Consider the following 20,660-nt stretch of genomic DNA (forward strand, 5'->3'; position numbering starts at 1 on the left):
ATAGACGGCTCATATTTTATGAATGAAATACCAGCATATTTTGTATAGCCACTTTGGGATGAAGACTATAACCCAAAGCACTGTACAGAATTAAGCAACAGCACAGAGAAGGGTTGGGGCAAAGTGAGAAAGACACATTTTTATCTTAGATTTTTAAAGAGTGAGAATTAACCAAGTGGACAGATACAGGAAGGTTTTTCTTGATTGCAGGAATTGCAAAGTAAAATGTTTTCACATCATTGGTGGTGTAACTATATAGAGAGACAGAGAGGAGACCTCTGCTAGAGGAATGGAGGGATCTGGGAGCAGAGATGAGAGTTAATCTATGAAAGACAGAAAAGCCATAAGAAATTTTATACATTTTGGTAATTTTGAACTGATGAATAGGAAGCCAGTGAAGTTGTATAAGAATGATGTGGTCATACATTTTTGTACACATGAGAAGCCACACACCTGAATTTTACATATGCTGGCCTATGGAGGGATGAGCTTTCATCTAGACAGGCATAAAGAAGGGAGTTGCAGTAACTATGGTAGAAAGAAAATGCTGCCAATAAAGCTGCATATTATTAATATGGGTGATAGTTAAGGTTAAAGAAAGAAATATGATGACCAATAGGGAGAAGATAGAAAGAGCAGCTAACCAAGAACTTAAGCCTGTGGGATTCTACAGAGGCAGGGAAGAGCCACCAGTTTTGTAGAAGTGGAATTAAGATCGGAGGGAACTAGATATGTCTGTGTTGTTTTGTAACCACAGAGTTCAGCTCAAACAAAAACAAAAGGTCTTCATTAGCAGGTCATTAACTACATGAAGGAAGTGGTTTCCATGCTATGACAAGAGTGAAAGTATAAAAGCCACCAATTGCAGCTAACAAGAAACAGCATCAGCTCTCTCCTTCCTCCACATCCAATTTCATAGCACAAAAGTACTGAAATTAAACCTTTCCTATCAATTCACAGGGTAGCTTCTATAAAGAGTGGCTACAGGATAGAGAGCTGAAGTAGGACTCAGGAGACCTGGGTTCATGTCCTAGCTTCACCAGTAGACTCCTCAGGACCTTGGGCAAGTCACTCTTATCCCTGTATGTCAGTTTCCCTATCCATATAATGGAGAGAATGGTACTTTGTAAAGCATGTTAAGATCTGAAGATGGAAAACAGTATTATAGCTCTCACAATCTAGTTTTCTATGGACGTTTCCCCGTTCTTCTCTAAACTAAGAAAATTCAGTATAAACTATTTTTAATCATAAAGCCGCTAGGAGCCAGAAAATGCAAAGTTAAGAAAATACAAAATCTGCATACCAGTATTCAAAAAATTATGTAAAATACTTTAGCTGCTAAATGCCCATGCTAATTACTGGGTATAATGTGGCTAAAATATCAGACACATTTTCAATGGAAGGGGGAGTGGAAGAAACAGGAGAAGTGGCAGAAGCATAATGCACGCTGGTTATTCTGCACTGCTGGGTAGCTCTATAGAGAGCATTGACGCTTAGTATGCTGCTGTAGCTTACGTTAAGGACTGCTCCAATCCCAGCTCCCTCCAAAAAATCAGTAGACGCCGGTAACCTGAGCCATCTTTGCACCTTCTTAGGTCAGCTGCAATCCACAATCAAGGCTGCTACTTCTCTGGACCATCACAGATGGCCCAGCCACTACTTGTGACTCTCAATAAGAATAAAAAAGAAACAAGAAGCAACAACGCTCACCTGATACAAATCAAAGTTATTTGCATGGTGGCCTTTGTAGAGAAACAAGTCGTCACAGATATGTGCAGTCATATTACACATATAGTATTTGAATAACAGTTGGACCATATTTGTGGCTGTTTTTCCGCTCGAATAGCTAATTAAGGACAGATGTTAGGACTTAGGAGCCTTTCTAGCTGCTGGCTCAAACAAAGGAGATGCAGTAATCTTTGTTTGTGGTGTTAGTCCATTGCTGAAGCAAAGATAGCATCTTTCAAACAAGGGATTAATATACTGTGCCAAAAAGAACAAGAGAGTGTTGTTATAGTTGAAGCAGTTAATGCAAATTTCATAATAAATCATCCTTTGTCTTTTAGCTCTTTGAGCTGAGATATTCCATACTTGGTCTTTTCCTAAAGACGGTTTGGTAGGAGACTCCAGTAGAAAATAACCCTGACCATAATAGTAACCTCTAACTTTATTTTTGAGAAAATGCATACATTACCTGATCTACCCAATCTTTCTCAATAGTTTTATTCCTGTAAGAGCTGGTTGGTCTTTTGAAAGAAAGCAGCATCCCAGCTGACTTCGTTGTTCAAAAAATACAGGACATTATTCCTCCCTGATAGCTGGCTGAGACTATTTATACTCTATGAACCTAGTTGTTCTTTCAGTTATGCTAATTTCATTCTGATGTACCTAAATGGGTATTTGGCACTATAAAATCTTAGTGCAATAACTAGTGAGAAATAGCATGCATGTTTAAAGCGGTCAAGTCACCTTTATCCTAAGCTTATTTTCTATCACTTCCTAATGCAGAGGCATAATAACACAGTGTACTGAGGAATTTCTCACTCCGTTCCCCGTCCCCACATACTCTGTGATGTTTCACTCTGCTGGAACACATTACCAGGCTTTGTGAGTAAGCAGGAGTATGGCCAATGGGTCCACAAAGGGTTAAGATCCCACCAGCTAAAATCCCAGTGCAGATGGGGAACAGTAGTCTGTGGACACTACTGCAACCAATAGATTGCAGTAGCTGCTGCAGGCTGACTGCACAGATAGCCTGCACTTTCCCTCTCATTTGGGGGTCAGAAAAGGCCTTTCCATGTAAAGGCTGTATACTTAAAGTTTTAGACAAGGAACTGGGATCACCCGTATTTTGGGGGTGCTAACACTATTTTCCATGCCTTTTCTGTGACAAATGGAATGTCATGATAAATCTCAAGCAGCTTGGTTCTGCTAAAGAAGACCAGTAATAGACATTCTTTTATTAATGGTTGATAAGAAGCTGTACTTGCATCCTTCTCTTCTCTCTTTGTTTCCACATTGGCTAGGGGATTTTAAAAAGTGCAGTGAAATTTTGAAAATGTGGACAGACAGGCAATGCATTGCTCAAGGAACCATCCCCCCCACATATGTAGCTGCTATTTGCCTATGAGTAACCCTACCTTATTTCTGTATTAGGTGTATTGACTTAAAAATGCAAAGAGAGGTTGGATCCTTTGGATCTTTGCCTTCCCCTCAACATTTATCTCGTACAGTAAAGTTTGGATGATCCCTGTAGTCTTTCTTGCATTCAGTACTGCTTGTCTTCATATTGAGTCTATATGCCTATTGTCTCAACAAAACAGCCTCCTCCTTTTATCCCCCCTCTATCAAGATGAGTGGAAACTATGCTTCGTGGCCTGATCCCATGAGCTGCAGTGGGCCCTCAAGTTCCACTGAAAGTTGAGCTACTTCAACACCACACACAAAGTGTCCTCTCAGAATCAGTCTGCATTTATGTTGTTTCATAGGAGCACAACAAGCTGAGAAACAAATTCAGGGCAGAGGGGTAGGAATGAGTGTATTCTGATAAAGGATAATTCTTATAATATTTTAGTGCACAAATCCAACTCCTGTACATAAAAACACAAAGACCCTCACCGAGATGACTAGCTGGTAAATGAATAAATCAAATAAAGTATGTGATGACAAAGATTATGTGGTAAACATATGAGAAAATTAATGTGAATCTAACTGAATAGAGTGGAGCTGTTAAACTAATATATTCTGTGAGTACCAAAGCAGAACAGTTTTATCAAACATTAGCGCCCTCTAAAATCCTGTCACATACCTAGACTTAATTTGTAGTTGTGTGATTAAAGAGCTGGATCATTCTGTTTCCAGCACTGTAACTCCAATAAATGGGAAGGGGAGATAAGGCAAAGATTCAGATCCCTCCCACTAACCAGATAAACTTTGGTCTTAATTTCTAGAAGACTCTGAATTATGAAACATGTTTTTTGTGTACAAATCAGGTTATGCATTTGTAACTCTGTCACAGTGGAAAGCTATTGATCATTTTGATGCAGCTCTTTATTATGCCACTTGAACCCTCAGTTTCCCAAATACAGCAGGAAAAGCACTGTAGCTGTATCCCTATATCACAGCACTGAACTGCACAAACCCAAGTTGGAACAAACAGCACAGTTTCATCAGTAGTCCATTGTCATTATGCAGAAAAAAATCACCCCAATTAACTGCCCCTCACCTGTTTCAATGTGCTGTAGAAACTCTCGCGCCATCTCCTTTTCGTGTGGCAGAAGGACAGGTTTGTATAGCTGTCTGGCTTCAGAGGTCTTTCGTTTTAGGCAAGAGCATTCACTTATCAGAATCAAATACTCCTTAATGTTCTGTATCAGACTTGAGGACATCCTCTTCACAAGGGACACAAAGTCCTGAAGCAACTTCACACACTTTTCACACAGCTGAGCCATTTTTACTTTACTTGTTCTGATACCAACTCAAAACAAGAGAGAAAAAGGAAGAGATATGGAAATAGTAGCTTCTTCACACCTTCACTAGTTTTGCATTAAATTGTTGCTCCTGAGTTGGTGTGTGTTACAGATCTTGATTTACCCAACACTGTCATAACACTCTAGAATCACTGCAAAACTTCTAAGTTATTTCCTGTGTGCAAACAAACTGCATGGCACAACAAAACTTAACTGTCAACAGTACACTCCTTGTGAGATCTATAAGATGTTAGTTTAAAGGCTGGAACAGAGCCACGTACAAATCACTGTTTCTTTGGATTGGTTGAAGAAAAATAAAGCGATCACACAAAACTGTTCCATAAATAACAAATGAAATTTATTGAAACAACTATCAAAGCCTTCACAACTCAGAGGCCAGTGAAAGCCTCTGGAATAATGGACAAAGAAGGCTGTGGTTATGTAAAGTGACATCACAGCTGAAGGCAAGGCACCACCTTCTCTACATCTCTTTTGCCAATAGGAAAGGTATACAAAAAAAAAAAAAAATCAACAGGTTTTTCCAGTTTCTACTGAAGTTTAGACGGGAACAAAGGCACCATCTGGCTAGACAGAGAGTTCATAACTGCTTCAAATAAAATGTCCTAGTCATGAAGAATGAAAAAAAATGAGAAAATGTGTAAATACAAATATCAGAAGTGTACTTAGAATTATATTTTATATCCTGATAAACAAAATCTGGGCAAAGATATGTGGAAAAAATAGACTGTATGTAAATCAAAAGTGATCAAGGCTCATCCTAAGGGGAGGCAAGGGAAGTTCAATTTCCCTTGTTAAAATTAAGTACTTTATTAATTTCTCTGTGCAGAGAGAACAGATAGGCAGGAGACTCCTCCCCCCCCATTCCTTTATGCCATTTCATTGCTGCAGGTGCAAGTGCCTTCTCCTCTACAGATACATTTTTATTAAAGACACCATTGAAAATAAGATATGATATTTTAAATATTCCAGAGGCTTCCTGTAAAATCTGAGTTGATTCTAGACCTCTTTGTTAGGCAATGAATTTGTGCTGGTGTGCTGAGTGGTCACTTAAGTCAGGCTTCCTATATTAATGTATTTGATACATCTGTCATGGATACATATACCATTGCATTTGAAACATTTTATTGTAAGCTTTAAAGACTCATTTTTATACTTAGAGTAGGAGTTTCAAAAATTCCTAAGTCACTTAGGAGCACAAATCCCACTGACTTTCAATAGAACTTGTGCTCCTAAATCTCTTGCTCTTGGAAATCCCTCCCTTTGTCTATTATGCTTAAATCTATCAACAGTATTGCACAGTTTTTATTTGGATATTTAGGGATGTAGCTCTTTGGGTGATGTTTAGATCCCCTAAAAATGTATACCATTCAGTCCAAATCAAGAGCTACCCATGGCTTCCTATATCCCCAATAGATGTGGGTCTCCCTGTATCTTTTAGTTAGCCTTTATGAGGAAGACTTTTAAAGGCAGTGTATCTCCTTGCTATTCAATCCAGTGATGTCTTCTGGCTACTTCCCTGCAAGATGTTCAAGGAGTGTCCAGCTGGCCCATTCCCTTCATTACTGTTTCTTAGGGGATGGGGGAAGCAGGGTTAGGAATGTCTGTCTGCTCCCTCCTCACTTCTGCCAAATCCACCTTGTAAGGATCTTCAAGGAGATGGGCCAGCTGCCCAGTCACATATCCTGCAGCAACAGAACCCAGAGACTCACTGCTATGTTCTGCTGCTACCACCACTGGCCTTTCAAACTTTGCTATTAGGATGCATGTCCAAGAGAGCAATGTGAGGTATAATAAAAAAAAAAAAACCCTCAGAATCCATCAAGTTCTGCTTTTGTATCTAATTCAACCCCGATGAGCAGATGTGCCAAGTTTCACTCGTTTAGGATTAGTTTTTAGATCATTTTTAAACTGTCTTCGTGAGAAAAGAAGCAGGATTTTAAAGCAATACAATAATGTATTAATTAATAATATTTACTCTTCTATAACACCTTCCATCTGAAGATTTCAAAGTGGTTTACAGAGAGACAAGGTAGGTGAGGTAATATCTTTTATTGGACCAACTTCTGCTGATGGAAGGTATAAGCTTTTGAGCTACACCGAGTTCTTCTTCAGATCTGGGGAAGGAAATCAGGGTGTCTGACCTAAACACAAGGTGGGACACAGATTGTTAAGCATAAGGGATAATACATGTTGGAGGCCAGTTGAAAAGAAGTGGACAATTACAGATTAGATTGTTATGCATAAGGGGTTTGAAGTGGGCAATTAAGGGTAGCAGGCAGTCTGATACATTACAAATTGTTGTAATGAACCACAAAACAAGAGTCCCTGTTGAGTCAATGGTGATTGGTGTGTAGCAAAGTTATGAATTTAAGTTCCCAGCCTCACCTTTTGAAGGTGTTGTGTGGATTTCTTTGAAGATGACTATTGAAAGAGCAAATATGGAGTGATCACTTTGTGAGCAATGTTCACCCTGGGTGATATGGGTTTTTTTTTTTTTTTTTCTTTTATCATTTTCTGTGAGAGTTCATTCGAAAGCATAGTGATTGTCTGATTTCACCCACATAGTTGTTATTGGGGCATTTGATGCACTGGATGAGGTACATGACATTGTGACAGGCATATATAGGGCCCATGAATCTTAAAAGGTATGTTGTGGCTGATGCTGATCATCACAGCAGCGGAGATATGTCTGCAGGTTTTGCATTCATTGTTCTGTGAGGGTCTGATGCCGCTTTGAGTTGGTTGGTTGGTTCTGGTCTGTGGGGAGCTTGCTTCTGACAATGAGCTTGGCAAGCTTGCCGCTGTTTAGGCCAGAAGAGAGTGTTCAGGAAAGATTTCTTTCAGGGTGGGGTCCCCATCAAATATGGGCTGTAGTTGTTTCGAGATGCCTTGTATGGGATTCCTGTGTGGGCTCAGAGGTTTTTTGTTTTGGTTCTTTCCCTATATGGAAGTAGGTTCTCCAAGGTATTTGGGTGGCCCATTCCATAGTGAAATCTACTTCTTTGATGAAGTGTCCTTGTTTAGTGAAGGCAGTTTTAAATGTGTTTAGGTGTGTATCCTGGACTTTCTCTTTGGAGGAAATTCTGTGGTTTCTGAAGACCTGGCTGCAGATAACAGATTTTTTGGTGTGTCTGGGAGGGATCTGTGGAGGTAAGGGTGAGCTATGGGTTTCTTGTATATACAGCAGCTCCTCACTTAATGTTGTCCTGGTTAACGTTGTTTCATTGTTACGTTGCTGATCGATTAGAGAACATACTCATTTAAAGTTGCACAATGTTTGCTTATAATGCTGTTTAGTCATGGGGGCTTGGAACCAGGGTGGGCTGGCACCCCTATCAACTCCCCTCTAGCCCCCCCCCCAGTGCCTCCCACCCACTGGCAGCCCCGCAGATCCGCAACTCCCCCTTCCCTCTCCGTGCCTCCCGCCCGTAGCAGTCAGCTTTTTCGTGGCGTTCAGGGGCTCTGGGGAGGGGAGACTCTGGAGGGGGGGAGGAGCGAGGATGTGGCGTACAGCCTGTCCCCTCTCTTCCCGCGCCTCCTGCCCGCAGCAATTATGAAAACATAATTGATCAGCTGTTTTGCAGTGTTCAGGAGGCTGGGGGGCAAGGGGAGGAGGACACGGCGCGCTTGGGGGGAGGGGCGGGAAGAGGCGGGGCGGGGTGGGGCCTTGGGGGAAGGGTGGAGTGGGGGCAGGCCTGGGGCAGAGCTGGGAGTTGAGCACCTCTGGCACTTTGGAAAGAACAGCAAGAGGAGCAGTCGGACAATCCACCCTCTTTCACCTTCTGACTCCACCACCTCAACCAAGCTTCACAATCATCATTGCTGAGTACAGTATTAAATCAGTTTAAAATAGTTTAAAACTTATACTGTATATGTATATAATGTCTTTTGTCTGGCGAAAAAAATTTCCCTGGAACCTAACCGCCCCATTTACATTAATTCTTATGGGGAACTGGATTCATTCCACTTAAAGTCGCATTTTTCAAGAACATAACTACAACGTTAAGCAAGGAGTTATTGTTGTCTTTTGTAGGATTCCATTGTTGAAGATAATCATGGTGTCCACGAAGTTGATGCGGTGAGGGAGTGTTTTAGAGAGAGTTTGATGGATACATGTGGTGGTTCAAGTTGTGGTGGAAATCTATGAGGGAGTTTAGGTTGTCTGACCTAGGAATGAAAACATAATTGATATATCTCAGATATATCACTGGTTTCGTGATGCATTTTTTCAGAAATTCTTCCCTGAGGTGGCCCATGAAGAGGCTGGCATATTGGGGAGCCATCCTAGTACCCATGGCTGTTTCCATGATTTGGAGAAAATGTTTGTTGTTAAATGTGAAGTTGTGGGTGAGGATGAAATGGATGAGTTTGGCAATGATTTTGGGTGAATTTCTGAACGCTGTACATCTTATAGGTATTTGAGGCAGGCAGCAATGCCATCATGGTGAGTGACATTGGTGTATAGGGAGGTGACATCCCTGGTGGCAAAGATGATTTTCTGGGGTGGGGGAAGAAGCTGTTATTGTTGCGGAGTTTCTGGAGGAAGTCAGTAGTGCTTTGGAGAAAGCTAGTCCTTTGTGTGGTGAGTGGATTGAGGATGGTTTCCTGACATTCCTTCAGACATGATGGGTCTGCCTGGGTTCCCTGGTTTGTGTATCTTGGGAAGCATGTAGAAGGTCCCTGGGGTGGGTATGTGGGGGATGAGGTCGTAGAGTTTTTCTTGGAGCTGTTTGGGAAGGTATTTGATGGTATCTTTAAATTCCTGTGTGAACTGTGGTGTGAGGTCTTCTTTTTAGTAGGTGGTGTCAGAGAGCTGTCTGTTGGCCTTGTTGACATAGTCATCATGATTAAAGACTACAATCTTAAACTGCATAAACTATGCTGTTACTGTGGTAAATACTGAGGAAAGACAAGAAACAGGCAGTTATAAAGTAGTACCTAAACAAAAAAAGTAAGTTCTAAAAAAATGATTACAGGACTCAAGGTACCAACATTTAAACAACCAATTTCTTTGTTTTACAATCTTTATAAAATAAAATGTTTATTGGCCCTACTTTCCCAAGCCACTTTTCCTCTGGGGCTCTTAAAATGAGTATATATCTCTAAAGCAAAATGGCTGAGAAAACAAAACAGTTCTATAGCCCAAATTCTAACTTGGGTTCATGTACATAGCTCTTATTAATATACTGCGGATTTTTAAAAAAAGAATATATCCAATTGAGACAGAAGGGGGATTTAGGGAAGTAGAATGTAATTACCCAAACCCAACCAGAATAACAGGGCTAATATATCTATTCTATGCAAGTGCCATCGGCTCTTAAATTACCATTGTTGGGAAGGGCTTTATTTGTATTTATTTCAGTTTATATATACATTAAAGAGACAAGCTCCTCTACCTGCATAGTCTCCACTAGAAGCAGTACGAGGTATTCATTGAGAGCTGACTTAGATGAAAGAGTGCCATCTACTGAATCATCTTTACTTCTTTCCCTGTAATTTGTCCAATACATAGATTGACACAGCCTAATACTACTTGGTTTGTGAGACTAAACACAATCATAACGTGAAATGACATAGCTGGAAGGGTTAGTCTCAGGCTTTTGTACAGGAAGAGCTAAACCTTACACAGCTCAGATTCAAATTTTGCTATCAGTTACGATGGAGTAAACTTGGAGTAACTCTACTGATTTCAATGGAGTTGCTCCAGCTTTACACTGGTATCAATGAGGAAAAACTCAATCTCTGCGCCCTGTAATATCTTTGGGAGCGGGGCTACATCACTACATTGTAATGTTACAATCAATGCAGCATGCCATGCCAGGACAACCCTGCTCTTAGACCTCAGAAGGGTCTTGACCATAGACTCTCAGAAACACCCATTTCCACTTTAGAAATGTGAATATGTAAAGGAGCTTAGCTAACACATAGAACACTGGTTCTCAAACTTTTGTATGGTGACCCCTTTCACACAGCAAGTCTCTGAGTGCAACCCCTTTATAAATTAAAAACACTTTTAAATATATTTAACACCATTATAAATGCTAGAGGCAAAGCAGGGTTTGGGGTGGAGGCTGACAGCTCGCAACCCTCCATGTAATAACCTCACGACCCCCTGAGGGCTCCCAACCCCCAGTTTGAGAACCCCTGATATAGAATATTCCTTCAATCTGAACAACTGTTCTTCTGTGCACCAAGAACTTGGATGAGACCATGATGATGGAATCTATATAAAACAGAACCTGTAAGAAGGCCATAGAGAGAAGACTGAAGATTCTTTTTAATGTCCTTAGTGCAGAAAAAAGGCCGGGTGAGGGAACTTTTTCCTGTAGAGAGGAATCAAAGGTCAGAAGTAACGGGGGAAAAGTAAAAACCCACCAAATTAGTGTTATTTTATTATGTACTCAACTTTGTGGCATGTGAATGCACTACCGATATTCAAGTATCACAATGAGCAGTCACAGTACATTTTTGTTGTACAGGCAGTGCTGGAACCATTAAGGTAAATTCCCTCCTGCTCCCTCTCCTCATATATTATATTGGTGTATTGCAACAAAGCAATATGCAAATATCTGCTGCAAAAGCTCCTGCAGTAAAGCGCTGCTGTTAAGAGATCTCATTCCTTCCTGTAAAACTGATAGGATCGGCTGTGCTCAGCTTTACACACAGAGACAGAGAGAGAGAGAAAACACCTTTGCACAGCTTCCTGTGGATGGACGCGCCCTTCCCCCTACAGGTAAGTAACTCTCCCAGGAGTGGGGGACCCTTCTCCCTGCAGGTCACTCTACAGGGGACGGGACCAGATGCTGCAGCAGGAGTCCTTCCCCGCGGTTACACTCAGCTAGGCGCTGCCAGGGGCACGAGCTGGTGCTATAGGGGGAGCTCGGCCTGTTCCCTGAGTCGGTGCAGGTCGCTACACTGGGGGTGGGACTCAGGCCCATCCCTTTCTGGTCACTCGCTTTCTCGGGATACGAACACAGGCTCCCGGGTGTCATGTGACTGACTTTACCGTCACCTGATTAACCCGGAAGCAGTGGCCACCATCTTTACTGTGGGCAGAGACCCGACACTCCCCTGGAAGCCCGCGACCAACATGGTGGTGGCTAATGAGTGCGCGACTTTACCTAGCTTAGAGCGGAAGTGACGTGTCCCAGTCTCGCGCTGCCGTAGTCCTCCTCTCTCTTTTCTCTATGGTTTCCCCTCCCCGTCTCTTCCTCACGGCGACGGGAAATGGCGGCCGAGCTGCGATAAGGGAGCGGGGCAGCTGGGAGCGCCGCCCGCCAGGTGAGGGCAGAGGGCGGGCTCGGCTACGCGGGCCGCAGGGAGCGAACGGAGGGAACTGGGAGCCGCGCGGTTCCGCCAACGCGCTGGCGGCCTCGCGCAGTTCCTGGCGGGTTTGTGTTTCTGCTTCGCGCGGCCAGGCCGCTGCTGAGGGCAAAAAGAAACTACGGGGGCGCCAGAGCCCCCCTCCCTCCTTCCGCGGGAGCGCGCGCGTTAGGCCCGGGACTGCCGCGGGCTCCTAGAGCTGCGGTGCCCGCCCCATCCCCAGCAGTGGGCCGGCGGCATGCGCCAGGCCCGGCGGGAAGCGCAGGGGACGGGACCCGGGGGGGGGGCGTGATCGTCTGGCAGGCCCCGTGCTCTCAGCCAGCGCCTGCCGGGAGCGGCCCAGGGAGCTGTGCCCCGTTCAACGGGAGCAGCGCTGTGAGCGGGCGGGGGAACCGTTCAACCCTGCCGGGGGCGGACGCTGCTTCGGGTCCTGCGCTGCTCCACGCTCCGCCAGTGCGGCTCGGCGGCTTTATAATTCTTTCCCCCCTATTTAAAACCTGCATTTTTCTGTTTCCTCCGCTTTGTGAAAGAGCGACCCGAGCGGGGGAACCTGATCCCGTAGATTCGGGTGCCACCAAATGCAGGGAGCGCCCAAGCTGAAAAGGGAGATTTCAGTCTTGTCCTTAGTCTTTGTTCACTCGGTAAACACTCACCTTCCTTCCATCCCGTCTTCTACTGGAGCAGGAATTAGGTTCTTGTTTACTTAATACACCCGCAGCATTTGCCAAGTCAGTACAACTCTGATAACCGATTGGAGATTTAGAAGCAAAACTTTTAGCCCAACTCTTCCTTCTTTAAAGGAGCAGTTATCTTCCACTATAGAAAGAGCAGAGGGAGCATGAAACAGAGACTTCCTTGGCACTGCATAAAGTGGCTGTTTTTATGTTCTAAGGCAGTGGTTTTCAACTTGGGGTCTGCAGATAGTCTAAGATTTCCAAAGGGGTCTGCAGCTGCATTTTAAATTTTTTCGGGGTCTGCACATGAAGAAAGGTTGAAAACCACTGTTCTAAGAGGATAATAGTGATTGCTCTGAAAAATAAACATGTAATCCAGACTGGCACCAGCTCGAAATTATTCAGATTTGCTCTGTCAGATCTAAGTTATGTGCTGGCAAGATTCCTCAAAACTTAAGTGTTGACTCCTAATTGCACATTAAATAAACATAGGCTTCTCTTTATATTTCTACTTGAGGGTAATAATATCTATAGTGTATAGATTGCTAGCAGAACAAAGAAATGTTATTACCAACATGACATCTATTAACTTAAATGTACAAATATTTTTGTAATATCCTCTCATTTCTCTCTAGGGAAATAATGATTTGAATCAAATAGTTCAGGAGAAAATCAATGTTATTATTTCACTGTCTCACTTTAATTTCCGCAAAAAGAAGAACAGGAGTACTTGTGGCACCTTAGAGACTAACAAATTTATTAGAGCCTAAGCTTTCGTGGACTACAGCCCACTTCTTCGGATGCATAATTTCCGTATCATAGTATTTCTTAGATGGACATGTTTTGTCTGTATAGCATAGAGACAATCGTTTTCATTTTACTCCTGGGGGAATTCTGCACCAAAAAAATTGAAAATTCTGCATACAAATTTAAAAATTCTACATATTTTATTTGTCAAAATGACCCTATAAACACTCCAGTTTCAGTTATTTTGGTAATTTGTTTCAAAATGCCTGTCAACAAGTACATCTGTCACAATACAGTCAACAAAAAAGATTCAGGAAATGTTTTTGACAAAAAGATTCCTTACTAGGCATATTAACACACAACTTTGAGTAATAATTCATTTAAACTACAATACAAAAACATTTTGCACACCCCTCAGAAGCAGTGCAAAAGCTTGAGGGGAGTCAGGTAATGGAGGAGCTGAGGGAGAGGGAACTAATGGCTGGGAAGGAGCCTGGGTGTGAGACTGGAGTGTTCTTGGGTGTGGATGGGAGAAGTATGGAATAGTTGAGTTTTTTGGGGGGGGCGGGGGTGGAAGGGGAGGATTGTTAGGGAGTTGGGGAGCCTCCCCCATGCAGACCGTGGCTGACCCCTAGTCTCTCCCATTCAGTCAGGCACATCTGCCCCATCCCCATGTGTCCCTGCACCTCTCCTCCCCCCACAGGTCCCTGCACCCGTGTCCCCATGCACTGCCTCCCCCTGTCCCCATGTGTCCATGCATCCCCACTCCGCTCTCCCACCATCGCCCCATTCTCATGTGGCCCTGCACCCCCACTCCCTTTCAGCCCCTGCTCCATCTGTTCCCCCCAATAGCCCTTCTGAATCCCAGTCTGTGTGACCCCCTCCCTGCTCTGCCCATCCCCCCCATATCCATGTTGCTGTGAAAAAAGCAGCCTCTGCTCTCTCCCTATCAGCTGCTGATGGCTACTGCTACGGTGAGCCAGCTGCCCTCTGTGCTGGTGCCACAGCAGCCCCTGGTGGCAAAAGGCATAATTGCAGTTCCTCTCTGACAATGTATTTTCTGTGGAGAAAAACATCTGCGGGGACGTGAATTCTGCACATACGCAGTGGCTCAGCATTCCCCCAGGAGTATTAACATTCAGACAGCTGTGAAAATATGTGTATGCAAGAATAATCTCACAATGTTGAAAAATCTGAAAATATACAGAGTTGCAAATTGAGGTACCGTGGTTCTCAAACGTTTGTATTGGTGACCCCTTTCACACAAGCTGAGTTTGGGGGTGCAGGCTGACAGCTCGTGACCCCCATGTAATAATCTTACAACCCTTTGAGGGGTTGTGACCCCCAGTTTTAGAACCCCTGAGGTATAATTTCTGTCAATTGAGAAAGTAGCAAATGCATCATCCCCAGATCTTTTCAATTTATTGTGTCCAAAAGCAACAAATGAGTGTGCTTAATTTCATATATCATAGTGAAAACAGAAAACCTATTTTAAACTTTGTATCTGCACAGCAAGTCAAATCACTAACTTCCCTGTCTCTTCCACACACATTCACAAGGTAGCCTGGACAAACTTGGTGTCATTCTATATTTATAAAGCAACAGAGAGTTCTGTGGCACCTTTAAGACTAACAGATGTATTGGAGCATAAGCTTTCGTGGGTGAATGCCCACTTCGTCGGATGTTTTTACAGATCCAGACTAACACAGCTACCCCTCTGATACTATATATTTATAGAAATTTGTGCAATTGTTACATATAATTTGTTTATTGTAATGAGCATTTCACTGTTATATAGATTATTTAAATGGATTCCAGTTTGTTTTTAAGCATAAATGCAATGGTAGAAGAGGAGGAAAAAGTGGGTGTTTTCTCTTATATTTATAGGGTACAGATACTGAATAGATGTTGTAAAACAGTAGTCTCCGTGAAACCATATGTAATGTCATTGAAAAATCATGTTGTGAGGAAAAGTGGACTTTTTGGGGGGTGTTCTTATAATATAATAAATTTTGCTGTTTTGTACAGAAATGCAAGCTAATTAAATACTTGGCTTTCAAAGATACAACCTTAAAAAGGAAAACACATGCATTTTTTGTAGACTAACATTAATGAAAAATGAGAATTGGTGAGACAAGGTATGTGAGATAATATCTTTTATTGGACTAACTTCTGTTGATGAAAGAGACTGGCTTTGTCATAACAGAAGTTGGTCCAATAAAAGAGAGTACCTCACCCATCTTGCCTCTCTGATATCCTGGGACCAACATAGCTACAACAACACTGCAAACAACATCATGTGAATTATCCTTATCCATGCTATCTAATTAATGTAAACAAGATTTTAACTTCAAAATCTCCTTGGGACCATTTAAAATAACAATTAGCCAAGGGCCAGAGTCCTTACTACATTGCTGAAATTGCTCATTATGTAAATAGAGGAGGGAAGGGGCGTGATTCAGTTGTTTCCGGTAACATAGTTTTTCTGTCAAAGTAGATAGGAATAACTTTCCTAAATATCTTTTTAAAAACTTCTATGCGGTATAGAAGTGTCTTTAAAATGGTGACAAAGTTATGTTCTGTCTACCTTGGTGACACAACTATGCTGACTGAAGCAATTTAAAAAAGTTAGCTTCAGTACTGTAGAAAAGGCCTGTGAAATGAATACTCAACCAGAGTTGGGCATGTGGGGTGAGAACCATTTCTGCTCATCCTTTTCCATTTTCACGGTTAGAAGGTGCCAATGATAGTGGGAATGACCTAGCTGCCCAGATCCCTTGTTGCTTCTACTTGCTGAAAACTGATTATGTAGGGTGCATCCGCTTGATTCTGCTGGATGATTCACTCTCTGTGGGTGTGGAACTGGAGACCTCAAGGTTACTCCTGTCATGCTGTGCGAAACTTTTTCTTCCTAACCACTCATTTGGTCCTCAGGGGCTGAAAAAATCTCTTTGGTTGTCTTTCCTTGGTGAGTGACTATCCATATTGGCCGAGTGTTAAAAATTAAGATATTTTCTCTTAAAAAATTGTTTCTTGCGTGTACAGTTCTGAAGCTCACATTCTGATGTTTGCCTCTGCTTAGGGTAACAATATCATGAAACTAAACTAAGCAAGCAACAATATCATGAAACTAAAACTGCTCTGTTTGCTGCTACAATTCAAAATCGTTTGAGCAGGTGTTTGAAGTTGACAGTCTTCTGTTTCATTCTGCTGCTGTTTGGGAGAGCTGCAGGTAAATGGAGCAAGGAGGTGGAGTGATTCACAGAGGAGGAAGGTCCCTAAATATAGGCTGTGGGGATTTAGTTTGATCTTATAAAAGCAAGCATTTTATACTTGCATTTTCCCAAAGAAGTTACACTTGGGAAAGTTAGAAACATGTTACTCTTCTAACGGCTTGCCTGCACATGGAGTTAGTCAAACTCTGACTTTTGCAAGAAGTGTCTAACTGCTTTTGGAAAACAGCTATATCTGAATAGGTCCATGTTTAGACACTTTTATTTGAGTGTCTTTTTTCCAAATTATTAAATAATGTTGGGATGCAGAAGCATTAATGCATCAATCCTACTTAACATTGAAAACGCGGGGAGAAATTCCTATTTAGTTCAGTGGGGGTAGTAGTGAGCCCTTAATTTACATATGGCTGTGAGGTGCTCAGATAATGTGGTGCTGTGGGCTGTAAAAATACCTAAATTGAGACCACGTTCATTTACTCTGACATGCCAGATACTGACTCAAATGTGATTCTGTTTCTACAAACCCAAATCTTCGTGTAGAACTTTTCTGAGCTGGATGCTTTGTAAAGATCATGGAATGCTGAATTCTGGTGCAATGTTTTCCTAATATGCTCTTTGACATTCTGATTCCTTCTGTGTAAAAGAACAAAATTCCTTATACAATGAAACGTGGTGGGTAGCAGATTAAGTACTATCCATATCTTTTATGCTCCCATAAGACTGTAGAAGAAAACTTTATGAGAAAATATTAGGGTTTTAAATGCCTGTACATGTTTTTGGACGTTTCTGCATCCATAAATACATAAATTAATGGAGATATCCTATCTCCTAGAACTGGAAGGGACCTTGAAAGGTCATCGAGTCCAGCCACCTGCCTTCACTAGCAGGACCAAGTACTGATTTTGCCCCAGTTCCCTAAGTGGCCCCCTCAAGGACTGAAGTCAAAATCCTGGGTTTAGCAGGCCAATGCTCAAACCACTGAGCTTTCCCTCCCCCCATATCCATATCTAATATATCCATATATTTATAATAGCCTTATTAGGTGTTACATAGAGACCTCCTTATAAAGTTTTCATTGTCATTTAAAAAGACGATTCCAGTTAGACCCTGTCTACATAGCATTTTCCTCAGTGATATTTTTGAACACATATTATGTTAAACCTTTCGGAACAAAATTGTGCCTCATCCACACAAACCTTTTTAGGAAACTGAATATGCATGTCATTCAAAATAATGTTTATGTTTTACAGGAATTAATATTTCTGAGAGCACATTTTGAGAATTTTAAAATCACTTCATTGATTAACATCTAGAGGCCTAAGGTAAGATTAACACTTGGTTTATTTTGTCACTTTTGTATTTCTAGTCTGATCCTGGCTATTTAAAATATGTAAATTGAATGGTTTCATCCTCCAGAGGCTGCAATATTTGTGAATGTAGCCTAAAATGTTTACTTCTAAAATTTCAGTATTCAGTGTATTTTGCATCTAGTAAAATGTTATGTGTAGGGAAGGGCTTGCCGCCAAAGAATGCTTTTTTTTTTGGGCCGCTTGGGGCGGCGAAAACGCTGGAGCCGGCCCTGATAGAGGACTGCCTTTTTGGAGTTAAAAGACTAAAGTTCTGGCTTTTGCAAGTTTGTGTTTTATCTAGTTCTATACACAATTGTTTTGTAGCCTTGGATTTATTTCAGAATGGCAAATGGGTGTTTTTCTGCAAATTACAAAGAAAACTCATCAACTTCTGTTTAAATCTCTGAGTTATCCTGAATGTCGAGCCACTTACTAGCAATTATTTATATATAATGGAACCGTGGTAGCCTTATTTTCACTCCCCTTGTAACTTTAAAATTTTTTTAATGTGACATGAAAGTTTTGTTATGGATGCTTTTGAAAGTATGCAATATGTTTGAGTCCACCTAGCTTAAAAAACACACTTGATTGGAAAACTTCAAATTTACATAGTGTTACATGCCAAGTTTTAAAAAAATATTAAGAGCTTGCATTGCATAAAGTGTATGCTGGGCCAGGAGAAATAGAATAGAAATGGAATACCCTGTGGATTATGCCTACTCTCTTCAGAGCAGTGCAAGGCAGGAGGAGCTGCAGACTTGAACAAACCGAAGAAGCTCCAAAGCTCTGTGGTGCAGCGTGAGGAAGTGGAAATCAGGACCCCGTTGAGCTCCTAAGCTCGACACTGACCATGGTTTTGTTTTTTCCACTAAATAACAAGCTGTTTTACATACACTCACTCACTCACACACTCTCTCTCTCTTAAATGTTAAGGGAAGGTACATATACATTTAAATATGCTTACAGTTCATAATCTTTTAAATATACATGAGTAAAATGTCTCAGTGAAATTTAAGAGATTGCATAAACTGAGTGTTACATATATATACCTACCTATAACAGTTCACTTTTATACTGTTATGTACTTAGGTTTCTTTAATTGGTAAAGATCCTTGTGGAGAGCGAGTAGGGTAGCACAGTAGCAACTTTAAGTTAAAGTTAACAAAGTTTTTGTTTTATTTTATAATATGTGTGTGTGTGTGACTGATTCCAACGTCTGAAAAATATACATAGCTGCATGACAGAACATCCTTGTTTTATTGCACTTGTATTGCCAATAATAGATAAAGGTTTTATAAAAGGGTTATATAAAGTGTCAGTATCAATACATTTTATCCCTTTGCTTTAACTTACTTTAAATCATTGTATAGCACTGCTGATTTTGGACTCTGAGGCACCTAAAACCAGAAGCTCCAAACTACTTGCCAGGAGTTTCAATTCAAGTCAGCACGCAGCTGACTCTTTCTCTCAAATGAATACAGTTCAACTTGAGTTATTTTCAAAGGAAAACGATATTGAAACAAAGTTATTCTGTTTTTAATAGAACAGGGAAGTTTGAAACTCTAAACAGGAAAGAACCAAGTTGTGTGGGGTGTTTTTCCCCTATGGCTGATGTTTCTTTAAGATTATATCTAGCCAGGATTGTCAGTTTACACAGCTAATGATCCGTTGAAAAGTGTTGAATTATACCCCAGGTATCTTTATTCAGTTAGTTGCTGTCCTCTTAAGCAACTTAAAGCCTATAACAATTTTCATATTAATTTGTAAGAAAATTTTAAAAAATGAAACTTAAAAAAAATCCTTGATGGGAGGAAATGTGATTGAGGCTATGTAGCTTTAGTCCATGTGAATGAAGGGTAATACAGCTCAAAATTACTCTCTTAAACAGAATGCTGGGTGTTTCTTCATGTCTTTTTCTAAGGGTCAGCATATCAGGTTGTGCAGCTCTGGAAAGAGCTGCAAGTTTTGGATGCATAGCTTGCTTTTGTGCTTCCAGCAGTCAGTAATATTTTTTAAAGGCACATATCTTTTACTTTTTTATCTATACAATATTTTACTTAAATTGGCAGCTTTGGTGCAAATTGTCATCTGTGTTTGAAGCCTTCGAAGTAGCTCTGACTTATACTGTGAACTGAAGAAAGAAGGTAGTTTTTCTTTAATGCTAATTCACCCATATAAATTATGGTTTCCATTCAGCAGTGAATAGATTAAAAAAAAAAATAGGAAAAATCTTTAATCTGATTTCACACTTCTGAATTTTTAAAGTTTTCACGTGGAGAATTTTGAATTGCTCAGGATGAAGATAACCTGTTTAAAAGTGAGATGAAAGGGAAATTGTCAAAATTGCATTCAGTTGGCCTACGGTTTACATTCAGTGCTTGATTGCAGGTATAAAACACCTTCCAAGCTGCTACTACATCTCAGTTGTCCAAAGTTGGAAAAACACATTGACCAGAAAACCTCCCCTTCCCTATTAAATCATTGAGTTCTTGCTGAGGGGGGATTTCTTTGTCATCCTGGTCTCTCTCCCTTCCCCCCAAAAGCTCTTCCATCCAAATAGTTAGGACGCAAGAGATCTGGGGTAGTGGCTTGACAGCCCATCTCTGTCACGGATCTTAAGTCCATTATAAACTGATGAGACGGTTAGCAAAGCACAAGATTGTACAAAGTGCAGCAAAAGTATAGGAGATCACATGGGAGGAATGCATATCTGAACAGTGTCTGCAAAGGAAAATCTCCAGTTTCCCCTCTGCTGCTGCTCCTAGTTGAGGGACAGATGCAGAACAGTCTGGGAAGGTTTGCATAGCCGTGCTGTATCTGTACTAGCAGGACTTCATTCTATAA

The 20,660-nt window shown here is 41.4% G+C and overlaps 2 protein-coding genes across 12 annotated transcripts in view; one reads left to right on the forward strand and one right to left on the reverse strand.

Moving 5' to 3' along the window:
- LOC128835017 (uncharacterized) overlaps window positions 1-11,686 on the reverse strand; it is a 52,430-nt gene extending 40,744 nt beyond the window's left edge. Inside the window, exons 1-2 of one of the 3 annotated variants that reach the window (XM_054024306.1) lie at window positions 6,466-7,837; window positions 4,226-5,092 (exon numbers count right to left, since the gene is read on the reverse strand). In XM_054024306.1, coding sequence (XP_053880281.1) covers window positions 4,226-4,451 — 226 coding nt within the window. In that variant the 5' untranslated portion in view covers window positions 4,452-5,092; window positions 6,466-7,837. Of the gene's footprint in view, window positions 1-4,225; window positions 7,838-11,611 lie in introns of those variants that run through there. The other 2 variants (XM_054024309.1, XM_054024307.1) reach the window with 2 other exon arrangements.
- BCLAF1 (BCL2 associated transcription factor 1) overlaps window positions 11,103-20,660 on the forward strand; it is a 29,157-nt gene continuing 19,599 nt past the window's right edge. For 6 of the 9 annotated variants that reach the window (XR_008444553.1, XR_008444552.1, XR_008444554.1 and 3 more), the window contains exons 1-2: window positions 11,683-11,771; window positions 17,718-17,789. The gene's annotated coding sequence lies outside the window, so the exon portion shown is untranslated. Of the gene's footprint in view, window positions 11,224-11,682; window positions 11,772-17,717; window positions 17,790-19,940; window positions 19,961-20,660 lie in introns of those variants that run through there. The other 3 variants (XM_054024302.1, XM_054024305.1, XM_054024303.1) reach the window with 3 other exon arrangements.

The sequence above is a fragment of the Malaclemys terrapin genome, chromosome 3 (genome assembly GCF_027887155.1).
Source record: "Malaclemys terrapin pileata isolate rMalTer1 chromosome 3, rMalTer1.hap1, whole genome shotgun sequence".
Lineage (NCBI taxonomy): Eukaryota > Metazoa > Chordata > Testudines > Emydidae > Malaclemys > Malaclemys terrapin.